The sequence below is a fragment of the Pipistrellus kuhlii genome, unplaced genomic scaffold (genome assembly GCF_014108245.1).
Source record: "Pipistrellus kuhlii isolate mPipKuh1 unplaced genomic scaffold, mPipKuh1.p scaffold_m20_p_148, whole genome shotgun sequence".
NCBI lineage: Eukaryota > Metazoa > Chordata > Mammalia > Chiroptera > Vespertilionidae > Pipistrellus > Pipistrellus kuhlii.
In genome coordinates this window covers 40001-60000 of record NW_023425458.1, presented here as the reverse complement: position 1 = coordinate 60000, position 20000 = coordinate 40001, and the positions used below count along the sequence as shown (strand labels likewise).

Genomic DNA, 20000 nt, shown 5'->3' with positions numbered 1-20000 from the left:
CCCTGGGCTGGGACTTCCCAGGGAAGTGAGAGGACAGCATCACGTACGGTGGAATGCTTCAGCTGCCCATCTTGTTCACGCTTATTGTTTGTGAACCAGAGGTCTGGGGCCCGAAATTCGTGCACAGGCAGGATCCTCAGACCCGTTCGGCGACCAGGACCCATCTGTGCAGCAACCAGTGGGGCGATCAGAGGGTGAGGGGGCACCCCTTGCTGGCACCCGCCTTGGCTGGCCTGGGCTTGTGGGCTGGGGGCAGCCCTGCGCTGAGCGTCTGCCCCCGGTGGTCAGTGTTTGTATCTTAGTGACCGGGTGTTCCACTGTTGGGTTGATTTGCATATTAGACTTTTATTATATAGGACTAGAGGCCCAGTGCATGAAATTCACGCATGGGGGAGGGGGGTGTCCCTCAGCCCAGCCTGCATCCTCTCCGAACTGGGACCCCTTGGGGGATGTCCAACTGCTGGCTTAGGTTCGAGCCTCGGCTGGCCTGGTTGCCCACAACTGCCCTCCCGTGCTGACTGTCTTGTGGTGGCCATCTTTCACCACATGGGGGCAGTCATCTTGTGTGAGGGCATAAGGCTCAGTTTGCACATTACCTCTTTACTACATAGGATAGTCTTCAGACTAGATTTTTTAAGTTTACTTTTTAATATATATAATATATATTTTAATTTATATTTTAGAGAGAGGGAGAGAGACAAACATCAATGAGGAGAGAGCATCGTTGATCGGCTGCCTCCTGCATGTGCCACACTGGGGATCAGGCCCACAGCCCTTATGTGCCGGGCTGTGCATTTCCACGGAAAGTGTCCGGGAGGAGGCCGTCTCTGTGCCCGGACGGCCGTGAGCTCAGGTGCCACCGGTCCAGTCCCATGGGGTGGTTTCCGTGGTGACGGAGATGCTGAGGTTAGTCCTCTGTAAACCTGAAATTAGCCTAAGTAATAAAAGGCGAATATGCAAATCAACCAAACGGGGGAAGCACTGGTCGCCGTGACGTGCACTGACCTCCAGGGGCAGACGCTAATGCGGGAGGTGCCCCCTGGTGGTCAGTGCGCTCCCACAGGGGCGCTGCTCAGCCAGAAGCCAGCCTCATGGCTGGTGGGTGCAGGTGGCAGGAGCCGCTCCCCCCTCTGCGGCAGTGGTCAGCACCCCGTGGGGGTGTCCGCCGAGGGGTCCCGGACTGGGAGAGGGCCCTGGCCGGCTGTGGGACCCCCCTCAGTGCACGAGTGTCGTGCACCGGGCCTGTGGTTTGAAAATAAAAAGAGAGGTCGGCACTTCCCAACGCCTGAAGGTGCTCACTGCGTGAAGACGGGGAGCGGCGGCGTCTGTCCATGGTCGTCCTCCGGCCGTGCGGCCGCAGCCCCGCCCCCGGTGCCTGCTTTGCAGACAGAGTCCATGCGGGGCCCGGGCAGCTGTACCAGGACCTGCAGAACCTGCTGCACGACCTCAACGTGGTGGGGCAGATCGCCCAGCTCGTCGGGGACCTGCGGGGGCACTACCAGGTGCGGCCGGCCGGCGGGGGCGGCCGGCGGGGTCCCGGGAGGTGCCAGGCGAGGGTGCGATGAGACCAGAGTGGACGTGTGCCCTGGTTTGGATGGGGCGGGCAGGGGGTGGGGTGTAGACAATGTCCCTTTGCAGACCCCAGGGGTGAGCTGTCATGGAAACGCTCAGCACCTCCCCGCGGCCGCCTCCCGGGCTCTCTGTGTGACAGCCTTGCTCCCACCGCCCCCGCCCGGCCCTTCTCACTCTAAAATGCTCTGGTCTCCCCCAGCGCTCCCACCCAGCCCTCAGCTAAGAGAGATAAGCCGTCAGAGAAAGACAAGGGTCGCATGGTCTCACTCATACTGATGAACAGAAAATACCCATGCCCTGGCTGGTGTGGCTCAGTGGATGGAGTGTCGGCCTGCGGACTGAAGGGTCCCGGGTTTGATTCCGGTCAAGGGCACATGCCCGGGTTGTGAGCTTGATCCCCAGAGTGGGGCGTGCAGGAGGCAGCTGACCAATAATTCCTTCTCATCTTTGATATTTCTCTCTTTCCCCTTCTCCCTTCCTCTCTGAATTAAATACAAATATATATTTTAAAAATATTCAGAGATGCATGGAACAGGCTGCAAATCTCAGAGGAGAGACAGGGAGGGTGGGTGGGTGGGAGAGAGCAACACAGACCTCTTGTGCACATATGCATGGTCCACAGGCACGGGGACGGGGTGAGGGCCAGGGGGCGGGACAGAAGGGCACAGGGCCGGGGTGAGGGCCTGGGGGGGGAAGAGGGGGCACAGGGCCGGGGTGAGGGCCTGGGGGGGGACACAGGGCTGGGGTGAGGGCCTGGGGGGGCAGAGGGGGCACAGGGCCGGGGTGAGGGCCTGGGGGGGGAAGAGGGGGTACAGGGCCGGGGTGAGGGCCTGGGGGGGGAAGAGGGGGCACAGGGCCGGGGTGAGGGCCTGGGGGGGACACAGGGTTGGGGTGAGGGCCTTGGGGGGGGGGCACAGAGGGGGCACAGGGCCGGGGTGAGGGCCTGGGGGGGCACAGGGCTGGGGTGAGGGCCTGGGGGGGGCACAGAGGGGCACAGGGATGGGGTGAGGGCCTGGGGGGGCAGAGGGGGTACAGGGATGGGGTGAGGGCCTGGGGGGGGCACAGAGGGACACAGGGCTGGGGTGAGGGCCTGGGGGGGCGGGGGGCGTACAGGGGCGGAGTGAGGGCCTGGGGGACACGGGGCACAGGGCTGGGGTTAGGCCCGGGGGCAGAGGGGCCTCTGTCACACCACCAGTAGAGATCACTAAAGGAAATGCCGTGTCCACCCAGAACCTGAACCAGGCCGTGGCCCACGACTGGGCGTCGGGGCTGCAGAGGCTGGTCCTGCGGAAGGAGGAGGAGATCCGCGCGGCCGACTGCTGCCGGCTGCAGCTGCAGCTCCCGGGCAAGCAGGACAGGTGAGTGCCCGTGGCCGGCCCGGGCGATGGCACGGGGCGATGGCCCAGGGGCACGGGGACGGGGGGGAGGGCCCGGGGCGATGGCACAGGGACACGGGCATGGGGGGGAGGGCACGGGGGCGATGGCCCAGGGGCACGGGCCCGGGGGGGAGGGCACGGGGGGACGGGGGCACGGGGCGATGGCCCGGGGGCACGGGGACGGGGCGATGGCCCGGGGTGATGGCACAGGGACACGGGCCCGGGGTGATGGCACGGGGACACGGGCACGGGGGGGAGGGCCCGGGGCGATGGCACAGGGACACGGGGACGGGGCGATGGCCCGGGGCGATGGCCCGGGGCGATGGCACAGGGACACGGGGACGGGGCGATGGCCCGGGGCGATGGCCCGGGGCGATGGCACAGGGACACGGGCCCGGGGGGGAGGGCCCGGGGCGATGGCACAGGGACACGGGGACGGGGCGATGGCCCGGGGCGATGGCCCGGGGCGATGGGCACAGGGACACGGGGATGGGGCGATGGCCCGGGGCGATGGCCCAGGGACACGGGCCCGGGGTGATGGCACGGGGACACGGGCACGGGGGGGAGGGCCCGGGGCGATGGCACAGGGACACGGGGACGGGGCGATGGCCCGGGGCGATGGCCCGGGGCGATGGCACAGGGACACGGGCCCGGGGGGGAGGGCCCGGGGCGATGGCACAGGGACACGGGGACGGGGCGATGGCCCGGGGCGATGGCCCGGGGCGATGGGCACAGGGACACGGGGATGGGGCGATGGCCCGGGGCGATGGCCCAGGGGCACGGGGACGGGGGGACGGGCATGGGGGCACGGGGTGATGGCCCAGGGGCACGGGGACGGGGCGATGGCCTGGGGTGATGGCACAGGGAAACGGGCACGGGTGGGAGGGCACGGGGGCACGGGGCGATGGCCCAGGGGCACGGGGACGGGGCGATGGCCCGGGGCGATGGCACAGGGACACGGGCCCGGGGGGGAGGGCACGGGGGGACGGGGGGACGGGCACGGGGGGACGGGCACGGGGGGACGGGGGGACGGGCGGACGGGCACGGGGGGACGGGCACGGGGGGGACGGCCACGGGGGGACGGGCATGCGCTGAGGCCCTGAGACAGCCCTCGACCCCGCAGGTCCGGGCGGCCCACGTTCTTCACGGCCGTGTTCAGCACCTTCTCGCCCGCCTGCAAGGAGTCCTGGCTCAGCAGCCTGCAGATGGCCAAGCTCGCACTGGGTAAGGCGGCGCCCCAGGCCAGGCGTGTCCCCAGACCAGACATGTCTCCTAGGAGAGGTGTGTCCCCAGACCAGGCGTGTCCCCTAGGTGAGGCGTGTCCCCAGACCAGACATGTCTCCTAGGAGAGGTGTGTCCCCAGACCAGGCGTGTCCCCTAGGTGAGGCGTGTCCCCAGAACAGACATGTCCCCTAGGAGAGGTGTGTCCCCAGACCAGACATGTCTCCTAGGAGAGGTGTGTCCCCAGACCAGGCATGTCCCCTAGGTGAGGCGTGTCCCCAGACCAGGCGTGTCCCCTAGGTGAGGGGTGTCCCCAGACCAGACATGTCTCCTAGGAGAGGTGTGTCCCTAGACCAGGCGTGTCCCCTAGGTGAGGCGTGTCCCCAGACCCAGCGGGTCCTAGCTCCCTGCTTCAGACAAAATAGGTGCCTGAGAGACAGACAGTCTGGTTGGGGAGGAGGCCCTGGACCATGGCCATACATCCCCCTGAGAATGGCTTTTGTTTTGTTTTTTAAAGATATGTTTTTATTGATGTCAGAGAGGAAGAGAGAGAGAGAGAAGCATGGATCGGCTGCCTCCTGCACACCCCCCACTGGGGATGGAGCTCACAACCTGGGCATGTGACCTTGACCAGGAATCAAACCCTGACCTCCTGGTTCATAGGTCAACACTCACCCCTTGAGCCACACAGGCCAGGCCCCCTAAGCATGTGTTTAAGCGAAGGCTCACCAGCAGGGGCTCACCCAGAGGAGGGTCACCCAGCAGGAGGGAGGGTCACCCAGAGGAGGGTCACCCAGCAGGAGGGAGGGTCTCCCAGCAGGAGGGAGGGTCACCCCGAGGAGGGAGGGTCACCCAGCAGGAGAGAGGGTCACTCAGCAGGAGGGAGGGTCAGCCCGAGGAGGGAGGGTCACCCAGCAGGAGGGAGGGTCACCCATCAGGAGGGAGGGTCACCCAGCAGGAGGGAGGGTCACCCAGCAGGAGGGAGGGTCACCCAGCAGGAGGGAGGGTCACCCAGCAGGAGGGAGGGTCTCCCAGCAGGAGGGAGGGTCTCCCAGCAGGAGGGAGGGTCACCCAGCAGGAGGGAGGGTCACCCAGCAGGAGGGAGGGTCACCCAGCAGCAGGGAGGGTCACCCAGCAGGAGGGAGGGTCACCCAGCAGGAGGGAGGGTCTCCCAGCAGGAGGGAGGGTCACCCAGCAGGAGGGAGGGTCACCCAGCAGAGGTCACCCAGCAGGAGGGAGGCTCACCCAGTAGGAGGGAGGCTCACCCAGCAGGAGGGTCACCCATCAGGAGGGAGGGTCACCCAGCAGGAGGGAGGGTCACCCATCAGGAGGGAGGGTCACCCAGCAGGAGGGAGGGTCACCCAGCAGGAGGGAGGGTCACCCAGCAGGAGGGTCACCCATCAGGAGGGAGGGTCACCCATCAGGAGGGAGGGTCACCCAGCAGGAGGGAGGGTCACCCAGCAGGAGGGTCACCCATCAGGAGGGAGGGTCACCCATCAGGAGGGAGGGTCACTCAGCAGGAGGGAGGGTCACCCAGCAGAGGTCACCCAGCAGGAGGGAGGGTCTCCCAGCAGGAGGGAGGGTCTCCCAGCAGGAGGGAGGGTCACCCATCAGGAGGGTCACCCATCAGGAGGGAGGGTCACCCATCAGGAGGGAGGGTCACCCAGAGGAGGGTCACCCAGAGGAGGGTCACCCAGCAGGAGGGAGGGTCACCCAGCAGGAGGGAGGGTCTCCCAGCAGGAGGGAGGGTCACCCATCAGGAGGGTCACCCATCAGGAGGGAGGGTCTCCCAGCAGGAGGGAGGGTCTCCCAGCAGGAGGGAGGGTCACCCATCAGGAGGGTCACCCATCAGGAGGGAGGGTCACCCATCAGGAGGGAGGGTCTCCCAGCAGGAGGGAGGGTCACCCAGCAGGAGGGAGGGTCTCCCAGCAGGAGGGAGGGTCACCCATCAGGAGGGTCACCCATCAGGAGGGAGGGTCTCCCAGCAGGAGGGAGGGTCACCCAGCAGGAGGGAGGGTCTCCCAGCAGGAGGGAGGGTCACCCATCAGGAGGGTCACCCATCAGGAGGGAGGGTCACCCAGCAGGAGGGAGGGTCACCCGAGGAGGGAGGGTCACCCAGAGGAGGGTCTCCCAGCAGGAGGGAGGGTCACCCAGCAGGAGGGAGGGTCACTCAGCAGGAGGGAGGGTCACCCAGCAGGAGGGAGGGTCTCCCAGCAGGAGGGTCTCCCAGCAGGAGGGTCACCCATCAGGAGGGAGGGTCACCCAGCAGGAGGGAGGGTCACCCATCAGGAGGGTCACCCATCAGGAGGGAGGGTCACCCAGCAGGAGGGAGGGTCACCCGAGGAGGGAGGGTCACCCAGAGGAGGGTCTCCCAGCAGGAGGGAGGGTCACCCATCAGGAGGGAGGGTCACCCAGCAGGAGGGAGGGTCACCCAGCAGGAGGGAGGGTCTCCCAGCAGGAGGGAGGGTCACCCATCAGGAGGGTCACCCATCAGGAGGGAGGGTCTCCTAGCAGGAGGGAGGGTCTCCCAGCAGGGGGCGCCCCTGGCGGAGAGGGGGTCCGCTCCGGAATGAGGGGGGCCCTCACGCCGCCCTCTCTCCCCGCACAGAGGAGGACAACCACCTGGGCTGGTTCTGTGTGGAGGACGATGGCAACCAGGTCCCGAAGGACCGGCACCCGCTGCTCCTGGCGCACATGCCGGTGCCCGTGGCCAAGCAGCAGGAGCCCAAGGTGCCGCGGGCCGTCCCGTTCGGAGGATGGGGTGGGGTTTCTCGCCCCTTAGGACTCATCGCCGCGGGGGGAGTGAGGGACGGGCGGGGGGAGTCCAGTGCCGAGTGCTGGGTCCCGGGTCAGCGCGGTCACTCCCGCTCTGGGGTCAGCATTAGGGCCCACGCGGGACCCCCTGGTCCGAAGCTGTGCCCGCCGTGGGTGGCACTGGGTGCTGGGCCGTGGAGCGGGTGCACCCACCCGGGGCCGCTGTGCCACGCACGGCAGCACCCAGAGTCCACGTGGGACCACGGCCTGGCTTCTGGCTCAGGGAGCCTGCCTTTGTGAGACCCGCCCGCCTCTCCCTCAGATGGAGTGTGCCGTCTACACCCCCGAGCCCCATCCTGGCCGCGCGGGCCGGCCGGACCCCCCCAGGGCAGCCCGGGGCTTCCTGTGGGTAAGTGCCTGCGGTGGGAGGGGCTGTGGCTGCCGCCGTCCCGGCCGCGTCCGACCGGGGGCGTCCCCGCGGGCCTGGCCCAGCCCTCCGGGCGCTGCGGGCTCTCCTCCCGGAAGCTGCGGTCACACTCAGTGCGGGGACAGCCGCTTCACTCACAGACTCTTAGACAGAGTCAGCGGCTTCACCCACGGACCCGCCCAGATCTCCCGTCCTCGGTGGTTCAGTGAGAGGGTCCCCTGCCCCCGCCCCCAGCCCGCCAGGTGCTGCTGGCTCTCTGCCGGACACAGCAGTGGAAGACCTTCGTGCCGAGGGAGACACGGCCCGTGGTTGTGCTGTGTGGCAGCGGCGTTCCGGTCGGTGCATGGCAGGCGCCCCGTGCCCCGTGAGCACCCAGTGTCCCGCGGGTGTCGTCCCAGAAGGCCGGCCGCTGGCCGAGCCCTTCGCTCCGCGGGAGGACGGACAGACAGGCGTGGCCCTCGGTTGTGAGGGCGTTCGGAGGAGTTCTCCAGGAGCGGGGCCTGCAGCTGGGGCCGCCTTCCCTCTCCTGGCTATTCCGCTCCGGCCCCGGCCCCGCCCCCCGCCCCCGGCCCCCGCCCCCCAGCCCCAGGGCAGGCCGGTGACGGCCTGTCCCCGAAAGGCTGTGGAGCAGGAAGCCATCTGTGGCAGGAAACGCAGGAAGCAGCACGGGCGTCACCGCATCCCAAACCGGGGGAGGGAAACCGTCCGTGCAGCACAGCACCCCCCTATCTCCCTTTCCATCCGCTCTTGTCCAACGAGGCCTGACTCTGTCCCACTGAAAAGCAGCTGCATTTCCGTTCATGTCGGGAGGGCCACGGGGTCCGGCAGCAGGCCAGCGTGGGCAGGGCCACGGCACCGCCAGGTAGACGCTGTGGCCACCTGGAGCCTGCTTATGACTTCCCCCCTCTTTTAAAAATCCTTTTATTGATGTCAGAGAGGAAGGGAGGGCGGAGAGAGAAACATCCCTGATGAGAGCACCACTGATCGGCTGCCTCCTGCACACCCCGCACTGGGGATGGAGCCGCAACTCAGGCCTGTGCCCTGACCCGGAATCGAACCGGGACCTCCTGGCTCGTAGGCCGATGCTCAGCCCCTGAGCCACGCCGGCCGGTGCTTCCCTCTCTGAGCAGCTTTCCTAGTTAAACGGCGGGTGAGATTCCCTAAAGCTGGAATCAATCTGCTTCATGTGACTTTACGCTGTGTGTGAACATCCTTTTCAGAGTGAGGGGTGTGGTTTCCAAAGCACAGGAGATAGGATCAAAACATAAAAACTCTGTTCTTCTTATCCACATTAAGAGAAAAATGACCTACTTTTTAAAAAAACAAATCTTTATTGTTGAACACATCAGGTGTGCCCTCCGTGTCCCTACTGACCCCTCCGCCCGCCCCTGGCCCAACCTTCCCGCTCGCTTGTGGAAAAACCACCTCGTTAACGTGGGAAGGCGGGCTCTGTAATCGGGCGGCTGCCGGGCGCTGCCCTGGTCCCCGTGGTCAGTGCCGGTCCCGTGGGCTGTGGGTGCCTCACGCCCGTTTCTCCCCTCCTGACGTCCCCCACCCCCTCTCCCCAGATCGGCAGCTGTGCGGGCCAGATGGGCCAGGTCGCCATCGTCTCCCTCCACAACACTACGCCCAAGGTCATCGAGTGCTTCAACGTGGAGTCCCGCATCCTGTGCATGGTGCACCTGCCCGCCGGGCGCGGCCCCCCGCCCGGCCCCGCCCCCGAGCCCGGGTCCACGGCCAGGACCGCTGCGGGCGCCTCGCCGGGCGTGCCCACCGTCTGCCTGGGCACCGAGGAAGGGAGGTGGGCGCCCCCGGTCACGGTGCCCCTGCAGGCCCTCGGCCCGGCACGGGGCCAGGGTGAGGCCGCAGCCACGCCCGTCGGTGAGGCGTGTCTGGGGACAGACAGCCTCAGTCTGCTTGGTCACGGACGCCCACGGACACGCCTCCTGATGGGAATTCCCCACCACATGGGAGGGACTGGTTTCTTTGGAGCCCAATAGTTCTCCTCTACTTTATTTTTTGAAAGATACTTTTGTCAATTTCAGAGAGGAAACGAGAGAGAGATAGAAACATTAATGAAGAGAGAATAACTGATCAGCTGCCTCCCACACGCCCCACCCTGGGGTCCTCAAGCCCACAACCCAGGCCTGCGCCCTGACTGAGAATCAAACGGTGACTTCCTGGTTCATAGGTTGATGCTCAACCACTGAGCCGTGCCAGCCGGGTTAAACTTCTCCTTTAAAATGCCAGAGGGAGGCCGGCGTGGCGGAGCCCGTAGACACGGCTCGCGTTTCCGGAGGAGGGGGTGGGCGTCCGTGGAGAGCCGGGCCCGGCCGCGCGGCCGCAGGCGGCTCACGCTCGCCCTCCGCCCCCAGCATCTCCGTCTACAAGAGTAGCCCGCGCGCCAAGAAGGTGCGGCTGCAGCAGTTCTCGGCGCCCGACAAGGCCGCGGTGCTGAGCCTGGCCTGCTCGCCGCACAGCCTGTACGCCGGCCTGGTGGACGGGGCCGTGGCCGTCTACGCCAAGGCTCAAGGTACGGCCACGCGGGCGGGTGGCTGACGGCCGATGCCACGGGCGGGCACGGGGTGCGGGGCCTGCTGCCTGCAGAGCGCGCCGTCCCCATGGCTCGCGGCCCCCGGGGCTCCGGTCTCCTGTTCCTGTAAGGCGGGGGGGTGGGGGGTGTGACGGTGGGAGGGGACGTCTGGCCTGCGGGCCATAGAAGCCCCCTGGAATCGTTTGGTCTGGCCCTACCACGGCACCGGGGTGAGTTAATTAAATGTGTGACCACACAGAGCAGCTCATTTTTAAGGTGGTCACTTTGTATGGCCTGTGAATCTATACATTATTAGAAAGGGTAATACTCTAATTAGTCCGACCGGATGTCTTTTGGACGGCCTTCCTGACAAAGCCAGGGCCCGGGCGAAGCCACTGGGAGTCCCAGGTGCCTGTGGCCGGCCAGAGGGAGGGAAGCCTGGGTCCCAGGTGCAGGGGCCAAGGCAGAGGCAGTTAGGGGAGATCAGGCCAGCAGGGGGGCAATTAGGGGAGATCAGGCCAGCAGGGGAGCAGTTAGGGGTGATCAGGCCTGCAGGGGGGCAGTTAAAGGTGATCAGGCCAGCAGGGGGGCAGTTAGGGGTGATCAGGCTAGCAGGCAGGCAGAAGCGGTTAGGGGTGACCAGGCAGTCAGGTAGGCGAGTGGTTAGAAGCAAGCGGTTCCAGATTGTAAGAGGGATGTCCCACTACTGGTTTAGTCAGACATCACCTGAGGGGTTCTGGATTAGAGAGGGTGCAGGTCGGGCTGAGGGGACTTCCCCCCCCCCCCCCCATACACACAAATTTCGTGCACTGGGCCTTTGGTGATGTTATAAATATCCACGTGGCCCTTAGCAGAACAAAGGTCCCCCCCTGCCTGGCTCAGTGGTTGAGTGCTGACCTAGCAACCAGGAGGTCACAGTTCGATTCCAGGTCGGGCATGCCCCAGTTTTGGGCTCCATCCCCAGCAGGAGGCAGCCAATCGATGATACTGTTTCACCATTGCTGTTTCCATCCTTTGCTCCCTCTCCGCTCCTCTCTCTGAAATCAATAAAATATAATTTATTGAGGAAGGGAAAGGGAGCGAGAGAGAAACATCCGTGATGATGAGACTTGATGGGCTGCCTCCTGCACGCCCCCGACTGGGGATCGAGGCCACAACCGGGACAGGTGCCCTGACGGGGAATCGAACCCTGACCTGGTTCCTGGATCGATGCTGAACCCTGGAGCCACGCATCCGGGCTGAAGGGATTTTTATTGTTCTTCACGCTGTCTCACCACACCCGGGTGAGGCGCCTCGGCGGGTCTCTGCAGTGTACTGAAGCCGGAACACTCACTGTGTCCTGGGTTTCAGCCCTGAAGCAAGTCCTTCATTTTCCGCGGAGATGTGTTTTCTCCCCATAACACAGCCCATACCAATGCATACTTTTAAATAAAAGCAGGAATGGGTGTGTTTAAACATTTGCCGAATTACGTTGGGTACAGTTCCCCTTACGATGACTGAGTCACGTCATACGTATGTGATTGTTGTAAACTAGAGGCCCGGTGCACGAAATTCCTGCACAGGTAGGGTGGTTAGGCCATCAGGACCGATGAGGTTCCCGCCTCCCTGCCTCCCTGCCTCCCTCTTCCCTCGCCACCGCTGGTCACCGCCATGTTCCACACCGCCCACTGGTGGTCAGCGCAGGTAGCGAGCGATCGACCTCCCGTTCTCCCGGTCAGACTCCCAGGGGACACTGTGTGTCAGGCTTTTACATACACAGGTGGTGGTCTTTGTGGAACACCTGTCTGCCAGGCGCTGTGCTGGGCTTTTCATTGCATTATCGTCCCTTCTCACCACAGCCTTCAGGGCATGTGGCAGCACTGTCCCCCTCTGCTGAGGCGGAAGCCGAGGCGGAGGGCGGATAACGTGTCTGGGACACACAAGAGCTGTGCGGGGTGGGACGGCCAGCTGCCCAGGTTGCCGTGACAACGGTGCCCACCGGAGACCCCAGAGCCCCCCTGAGCGGCGGGCCAGGGCGGACACTTAGGCTCTGCTCGTTAGGACCGTCCGGACCCTTCCCCCGCCCCACGCACAGCTCGCCGCCCGTGAGTGAAACTATCGGAAACGCTTCCTTTCCAGACGGGTCCTGGGACCCGGAGCCCCGGAAGGTGATCAAGCTGGGCGTGCTGCCCGTGCGGAGCCTGCTGGCGGCAGAGGACACGCTGTGGGCGGCCTCGGGGGGCCAGGTGTCCGTCATCGGCGTGGAGACGCTCGCCGTGGAGGTGAGTGGTGGGCGCAGCTGTGCCGAGGGGGTGCCCACGGGGTGGCCCCGTTCCCATTGCCCCCCCGGGGGGTCCCAGCCCCATTGCCTCCCCGGGTGGCCCCGCCCCATCGCCTCCCCGGGTGGCCCCGGCCCATCGCCCCCCCCCGGGGGGTCCCGCCCCATCGCCCCCCCGGGGGGTCCCGCCCCATCGCTCCCCGGAGGGTCCTGTTCCCATCGCCCCCCCCCGGGGAGTCCCGCCCCATCGCCCCCGGGGGGTCCCGTTCCCATCGCCCCCCGGGGGGTCCCGCCCCATCGCCTCCCCGGTGGGTCCCGTTCCCATCGCCCCCCCCCGGGTGGCCCCGCCCCATCGCCTCCCTGGGGGGTCCCGCCCCATCGCCCCCCCGGGGGGTCCGGTTCCCATTGCCTCCCTGGGGGGTCCCGCCCCATCGCCTCCCCGGGGGGTCCCGGCCCATCGCCCCCCCCCGGGAGGTCCCTGCCCATCGCCTCCCTGGGTGGCCCCGCCCCATCGCCTCCCCTGAATTAAAGATTGGGGAAACACGTGCTCGTGTGCTGCCTCTGGGGCTGGGAGCGGATGTTCTCAGAATAGGAGAAGTCTTCCTGAGCTGCAAACAGAGAGACCGGCTAACAGACCTGGTCACTGAGGCCTGGTGATGTTTAGCGGGGCCTCAGTGATCAGATCTGTGCAATGGGGACAAGCCTGCCTTCTCGGGTGGTTTTGTGGGTTAAGGAGGTTTTTAAAAAAGTCCCTACCAGCCAGCCCCCTGGGGGGGTGAGCGCCCACCCCGGGTGTGGGGCCGCCGGGCTGTCCGAGCCCAGGGGTGGGCGGGGCCCTGCAGCCGTGCACGGCCCTGGGTTCGGCGGGAGGGGTCTCCTCTCCCGCCTTCCGGTCTCCGCCGGGCTCCGTGACGCCGTCCCTGAAACGCCCTGACGCGCCCGGCTCCGGGCTGACCGGCGCCTCTGGTCCCGGCCACTGTGGCCCCGCAGCCCGGCCTGGAGCGGGCGGTCCCGGGCCTCACCGGGCGGCTGGGGACGGAGCCCCTCACTCCTGCAGGCAGCCTGGGCTCTGCGTCTCCTCATGAGACAGGACGGAGGGAGAGGGACAGAGGGAGACGGACGGAGGGAGACAGGATGGAAGGAGACAGGATAGAGGGAGAGGGACGGAGGGAGACAGGACGGAGGGAGAGGGACGGAGGGAGAGGGACGGAGGGAGAGGGACGGAGGGAGAGGGAGGGAGGGAGAGGGAGGGAGACGGATGGAGGGAGACGGAGAGGGAGAGGGACGGAGGGAGAGGGAGGGAGGGAGAGGGAGGGAGGGAGAGGGAGGGAGAGGGACGGAGGGAGACAGGACGGAGGGGGAGGGACGGAGGGAGAGGGACGGAGGGAGACAGGATGGAGGGAGAGGGACGGAGGGAGAGGGAGGGAGGGAGAGGGACGGAGGGAGAGGGACGGAGGGAGAGGGAGGGAGGGAGAGGGAGGGAGACGGATGGAGGGAGACGGAGAGGGAGAGGGACGGAGGGAGAGGGAGGGAGGGAGAGGGAGGGAGAGGGACGGAGGGAGAGGGTCGGAGGGAGAGGGACGGAGGGAGAGGGACGGAGGGAGACAGGATGGAGGGAGAGGGACGGAGGGAGAGGGACGGAGGGAGACAGGATGGAGGGAGACAGGACAGAAGGAGACAGGATGGAGGGGGAGGGACGGAGGGGGAGGGACGGAGGGAGAGGGACGGAGGGAGAGGGACGGAGGGAGAGGGACGGAGGGAGAGGGAGGGAGGGAGAGGGACGGAGGGAGAGGGACGGAGGGAGACAGGATGGAGGGAGAGGGACGGAGGGAGACGAGACGGAGGGAGACAGGATGGAGGTCCCTGCTCTGCCCGGAGGGAGGCGGACGAGGTGAAGGAGCCACTGAGGCTGAGGAGGCCTCTTCCCCCTGAGAACTGAGTCCTTGCAGAGCTGGCCCAGGCCCACAGGCAGACGGGCCCTCACAGGCACCCAGCCACGCCCCGCTCTCCCCCAGGCCTCGGGCCATGGCCTCGGGCGGCAGGACTGGGTGACTCCAGCCCTGCCCGCCATGCCCGCCCACCGCCTCTCCCTGCCCGCGATGCCTGCCCACGCCTCTCCCCCCCGCAGAGCCAGCTGGAGGCGCACCAGGAGGAGGGCATGGTGGTCTCGCACATGGCCATCGCCGGCGTGGGCATCTGGATCGCCTTCACCGCCGGGTCCACACTGCGCCTCTTCCACACGGAAACCCTCAAGCACCTGCAGGACATCAACATCGCCACGCCGGTGCACCACCTGCTGCCAGGTGCGGGGGCGGGGGGTCCCCCAGGCGGGGGGAGGGGGGATGGAGACGGGTGGGCGTGCGTGGAGAGGGGAGCGGGGTGGAGAGGAGGGTGGGGTGGAGCTGGGCTTAGCCTGTCTCGGTTTCGTGTGGGCCTGTCCTGTCAGGACAAGGACCCCGCGTTGCCAGGCGGCCTCTGGATCGGTGGGTCAGATCCAGGGCTACTGTGCAGCCACCCATCCAGAGGGGACTCTCAGCATTAGCTCCCGGCTGGGCCCCGGGCAAGGCCTGCAGCGGAGCCAGAGGAGGGAGACTCCCCGGGGGGCCCTCAGGGCCTCAGGCGGCACCTCCCTCCCTGGGCATGTGTGAACGTGCATGTGGGTGAGCCATAGGTGTTCATATATGTCTGAGTGCATGTGTGCCCACATGAATGTGTGCACAGAGGTATATGATGTGTGCGTGTGCACAAGTGCACGTGTGTGTGTGTGTGTGTGTGTGTGTGTGTACACGTGCGCCTCAGGACTCCTTGCTTGCTAACGGAGTACATGGTGCAGGGACGACCTGTGGCATTCTCGTTGCCTGGAGGGTGCCAGCGGAGCGAGGCGGGGGGCGGGCTCCGCGGAGGGGCTGGTGGACACGCCCCAGGGCCGTGGACGGGTGCGGGTGGGCGGAGCTCCCTCTCGGGGCCCCCTGGAGGCTGGCCGTGGACGCGGCTCAGACAGCGCCCGGCCGCCCGGCCGCCCTCTCTGTCCGTCCGCAGGGCACCAGCGGCTCTCGGTGACCAGCCTGCTCGTCGGCCACGGCCTGCTGATGGTGGGCACCAGCCTGGGGCTCGTGGTGGCGCTGCCCGTCCCCCGCCTGCAGGGCATCCCCAAAGTGACAGGTGAGCCGGCGCCCCGCCCTGGCCCGCAGCTGCCCCTCACAGCCGGCCTCCGTGCGGGAGGCTGTGGGCGTTCCAGACCTCGTCTCCCCTCCCGCTGCGAAGGAGCGTGTGCTGTGATTGCGTGTTAGAGCACGCAGGTCCTTACACCGCGTGCACACGCCTCCCCGGCAGCCTGGTTTCTGAGCCGCGTCCTGCCCCGCGTGTGGCTGGCCCTCGCTCAGTGCCGGGCGGTGGCCCGGGCTCCGTGCCTCAGGGTCGTCCCCGGTTCCGGGTTCCGGGCCCCGGGCCCGGTGCGGTGCCTCTGCGGTGTGGCCACAGCTCCCGGGGGGAGTGTCGGGCGTGGCGTCGCGGTCAGGAGGGTGCAAGCCTCTTGCTCAGTCACCAGGTGAGGCTCAGGCCCCTCCCCCCGCCCCCTCCGCGTCCCCGTGTCCCTGATGGGCGGCTCTGAGGTTCCCGCTGTCCCTCGAGGAGAGGCCGCTGGCCACGGCCAGGGACCTGTAATGAGCCGTGGCCTGGCCACCGGGGGCACAGCTGGGCCCGCAGACCTGGCTCAGCCGAGGCACGTGGCGGCAGGGACGCGGGTCCCGGGCCAGGCCTCCCTCCCCAGGGAGCCCTCCAGGACGGCCGGGGGAGTCGGCGTGCAGGGCCCGGGCTTCAGAGAAAGGCCTGGAACGAGGGTCCATCGCGTTCTAAGTGAAAGTCCTCCCAGAACTAAAGCCGCGGGAGCCTGCCTCCGCCCCACACCCTTCTGCAATGAAGACGGTAGGAAGGTGGGCGCCTTGTCCCTGAAGCTGACACGTTTCAGATGCGTCATGTTCCATCCGGACGTGGGGAGCTGTGTCTCCTTAGGGCCCGGGGAAATACTGTTTTATTGCTTTGAAAGCACCACATCGGCCCGGCCAGTGTGGCTCAGTGGTTGAGCACCAACCCATGAACCAAGAGGCCACAGGTTTGATTCCCTCCCAGGACACAGGCCCGGGTTGTGGGCTCGATTCCCACTGGGGGTGTGCAGGAGGCAGCTGACTGACAATTCTCTCTCACCACCGGTGTTTTCTCTTTCTCCCTCTCCCTTGCTCTCTCTGTCTCTAAAATCAGTTAGACCGTGAGACCTTCCAGATGTCCTTCCAGACAAAGCCAAGGTGGCGGGGCTAAGGCAGAAGCAGTTAGGGATGATCAGGCCAGGAGGGGAGGGCAGGTGGGGTGATCAGGCTGGTGGTGGTGGTGGGGGGGCGACAGGGTACAGTTGGGGGCAAGCAGGCCAGCAGGCAGAGTGGTTAGGGGGATCAAGCAGGCAGGCAGGCGAGCGGTTAGGGGTAATCCCTCATTGCGAGGGGGTTGTCTGACTGCCGGTTTAGGACCGATTCCACAGGGGCCCCAGATTGGAGAGGATACAGGCCAGGCTGAGGGACACCCCCCGCCCTATGCATGAATTTCGTGCACCGGGCCACAGGTAGAAAAATGAAAGCGCGAGACACTAGAACCAAACGCTGTTGACTAAACCCATGCCCGTGCTCCCGGCCGCCATGCTGGAGGCTTTCTCTGTCGTGACCAGAAGCCCCCGGGAGCCTCCCCTGGGAGCTGTTTGAACCGTCACTGTCGCTCAGGCCGCAGGGTCCGTGTGGGACGTCGTTGGGGACGCGGAGACGGGTGGGCCCCCCGCTGCCCCCGGCCACAGCGCGCCCTCTCTCCCCCCGCAGGCCGCGGCATGGTCTCCTACCACGCTCACCACGGCCCCGTCAAGTTCCTGGTCATGGCCACCGCCGCGCCCAGCGCCGACGGGGACACGGCGGGGGACAGCCCGCCGCCCGGCCCGGAGCCCCCCGAGGGGGGCGCCGTGTGGCTGGGGGGCTCGCCGGGCTCCGGGCCGCTCGGGAGCGCGTCTGCGGGGCCGGCGGGGTCCCCGGAGCCCGGGCCCGAGGACAGCCGCCTGCAGGCCCCGCCCGGCGGCGGGCGCCGCGCCCCCAGGCCCGGGGTCAGCTCGGCGCTGGTGGCCTGCGGGGGCCAGGGGCACCGGCGGGTGGGCCGGCGGCCCCGGCAGCAGCCGCCCGAGGAGCCGGCCTCCTCCCTCATGGTCTGGCAGATCCCCCTGCTGCTCGCCTGACGCAGGACGGACACGGCTGCACCGACGGGACAGCTCACACAGCTTCGGGAGAAACGTGCAATACCGTGGGGAGGGGGCGCCCGGCCTTCTTCCTGCCGAGAGCCGGACCGGCGAGCGAGCGGGCAGGAGACGAGGCTCGGGGGGCTCCCCACGCTCCACCGCCCCCACCCCGGCCAGCGCCTCCCTCCCTCCCTCCCTCCCTCCCTCCGCCCTTCCCACCCACCGCTTGGGGCCTTGCGGGCTGAGCTCCTGGACTCGCAGCCCTCGCCACGCCTTCGGTCAGCGTCAGCGTCCCTGCTTATTTATGTCTGTGTCTTCCTTCCGGGGCGGAGCCTGTGATGGTGACGGAAGCCGGGGCGGGGGTGTCACTGGCTTTCCGACGTGAACGGGTGTCCCTGAGGGGTGTCCTGTGCCCGCTGTATGTGTTAACAAAGTAGTATTTTTATATTGCATTTTTCTATTAAAGTTAACGGCTAATTCTCAGCGAACGTGTTATATGGAATGCTGCCTAGATGGCGTTTGCTTTGGACCAAAACGCCTGTCCGATCCACAGCCCGGCGTCCGCGGCCGTCTCTCAGGCAGGAGCGGGGACCCCCCACCCCCTGTCTTCTCAGCGCCGGGCCCCTGTCCACACGGAGCCAGTGTGGCCACCGGTGCCCGTGGGCAGGACGCGGCAGGGCCGCCCGCCTTCCCCGAGCCGGGCGGCCCGTCCTCCCCATGACGACGCCTCTCCCAGGGCCAGCTGTGTCCCCCCGGACACCCCCCTCTCGGCTGGACACCGAGGCCTCTCCATGCCGCCGGGCCTCGCAGCTGCGGGCCCGCCCAGCCCGGGTCCCTGCCGCCTCCCGCCCGCGAAGGCCTCGGAGCTGGAGCTGCGCCGGCCTGCTTCTCTGAGCACATGGCGACTCCAGTGCTCCCCGAAAACCCTGCCCGGCCCAGCGGGACGCCCCCAAACCTGAGCAGGACGGCATCCTGGGGCTCAGTACAACCTAGGAAACAGTTTCTCCACCCTCCCCCCCCCCGCCCCCAGCGCAGGGCGAGCCGTGCAGGCCCCGCTCCCGTGGGTGACAGCGGACCCCTCCCGGGGTGAGACAGCACCTGACACCGTCTGATGAGCTGGGCACGGGTTTCCTGGGAGCAGTGAGGTCAGGTCAGGCTCCTCTTCCCGCGCCTGGCAGCCCAGCGGCTGCCGCGTTTACAAGTGTTTGCTCTGAAAACGGGGCCTGTGTTATGTGGTTCCGGGGTCCCACCACGATGGTGAGGCCACCGCTGTGCTCTGAGCTCAGTGTGAGGGACCTGGGGGCCTGTGGGGAGCAGTGGGTGGCTCACTGGGGAGGGTGGGGAGGGGAGGGGCCTGCAGGGTGTGGGAGCAGTGGGCGGGCTCACGGGGAGTGCATCCTGGTCCTGAGGGTGCCGGGCAGGGCAGCCGCCCCCTCCAGGAGCCAGATGTGCGGGAACCCCTGGAGGCCGGGACTGGGCCTGGCCCGCTCGCCGTGCCCGGCGGGGATGGCTGTGCTTCCTCCGGCTGTTTGTCCCCCGTTCCCGCTTCCTGTCCCGAAGGACGCCAAGCAGTGACCCCCTCCCGCAGCCTCTGTGCACAGGTGTCCCTCTTGCTGGTCACACGGCCCAGAGCGACAGGGCCTGCTGTCTCCTGCCTGCGGCAGACAGAGGCCCTTTCTCCCGCTGACCTCGCCCTGGCCGGCCAGTTCCCTACGTTCCCGCCCCACTGGCAGGGGCCCAGGAGGGAGCGGGGAGCCCCGGCGCCCTCTGCTGCCGAGCGAGGCCACTGCAGCGGGCAGAGGTGCCTGCCACTTCCTCCCGTGTCCTGGAGCAGCTGAAGGTCTGGGGCCCAGTAACCAAGGGGAGACGTGTGTCTGGAATGGAGCCACACACCCTCTCGCTGCCGTTTGACCGACACCTGGGCATCATGCCCAGCGCGGACACACACACACACACACACACACTCACACACGTGCATGCGCACACCTGGCTTTTGAACATTTAAAAATAATATTAATTTTTTTCAGTTAGAATTGAGGTACAGTGTAATCTCAGGCGCACAGCCCTGTGATTGGCGTCTATCCCCCCAGGACATTCTCCCATTGGCTTTGAGGGGCGTGGGGGGGAGAGGGAAAGCAGCGAGAAGCACCCACGTGACAGAGGCACATGGATGGGTGCCTCCTGCCTGCGCCCGACAGGGCCGGGCACCGAGGACGTGCCCTGGACCAGAATCCAACCTGTGACCCTGCGGTCGGAGGGCTGAAGCTCTCCCACTGAGCCAGACGGGCTGGAGCGCCAGGAGCTGTTCTTGCCGGCACAGTGTGTGGGCCTCGGGACTCGAAGCCCTTCAGCAGGGGGTCGGAGTCCTGCCGGCCCGGTGGCCGGTGCCCCGGCCCGCGCCCGGCCTGCCCAGCCGCAGGCCCACCTGCCGGTCCCGCTCGCCGGCTGGCCACAGCGGCTAAAGCGAGGATCCTCTAAGCCGGCCTCATTTACGCCGGCGGCCGGGGCCGGGCCACGCAGTCCTGCCCAGCCGAGCAGCCGGACGGAGCCCGGCCTGGCGGGCGCTCGAGGACACCGGGGAGATAAACCGCCGCTAA

General features: G+C 67.1%; 1 protein-coding gene across 6 annotated transcripts in view; it reads left to right on the top strand.

Annotated features, from left to right (window-relative positions):
* ARHGEF10 (Rho guanine nucleotide exchange factor 10) overlaps window positions 1–17886 on the top strand; it is a 64675-nt gene extending 46789 nt beyond the window's left edge. For all 6 annotated transcript variants that reach the window (XM_045581660.1, XM_045581659.1, XM_045581658.1 and 3 more), the window contains 11 exons: window positions 1387–1502; window positions 2803–2930; window positions 4072–4172; window positions 6778–6899; window positions 7246–7332; window positions 8919–9151; window positions 9726–9883; window positions 12002–12144; window positions 14269–14443; window positions 15180–15302; window positions 17000–17886. In XM_045581660.1, coding sequence (XP_045437616.1) covers window positions 1387–1502; window positions 2803–2930; window positions 4072–4172; window positions 6778–6899; window positions 7246–7332; window positions 8919–9151; window positions 9726–9883; window positions 12002–12144; window positions 14269–14443; window positions 15180–15302; window positions 17000–17403 — 1790 coding nt within the window. In that variant the 3' untranslated portion in view covers window positions 17404–17886. The remainder of the gene's footprint in view (window positions 1–1386; window positions 1503–2802; window positions 2931–4071; window positions 4173–6777; window positions 6900–7245; window positions 7333–8918; window positions 9152–9725; window positions 9884–12001; window positions 12145–14268; window positions 14444–15179; window positions 15303–16999) is intronic.
* Window positions 17887–20000: the final 2114 nt, after the last annotated feature.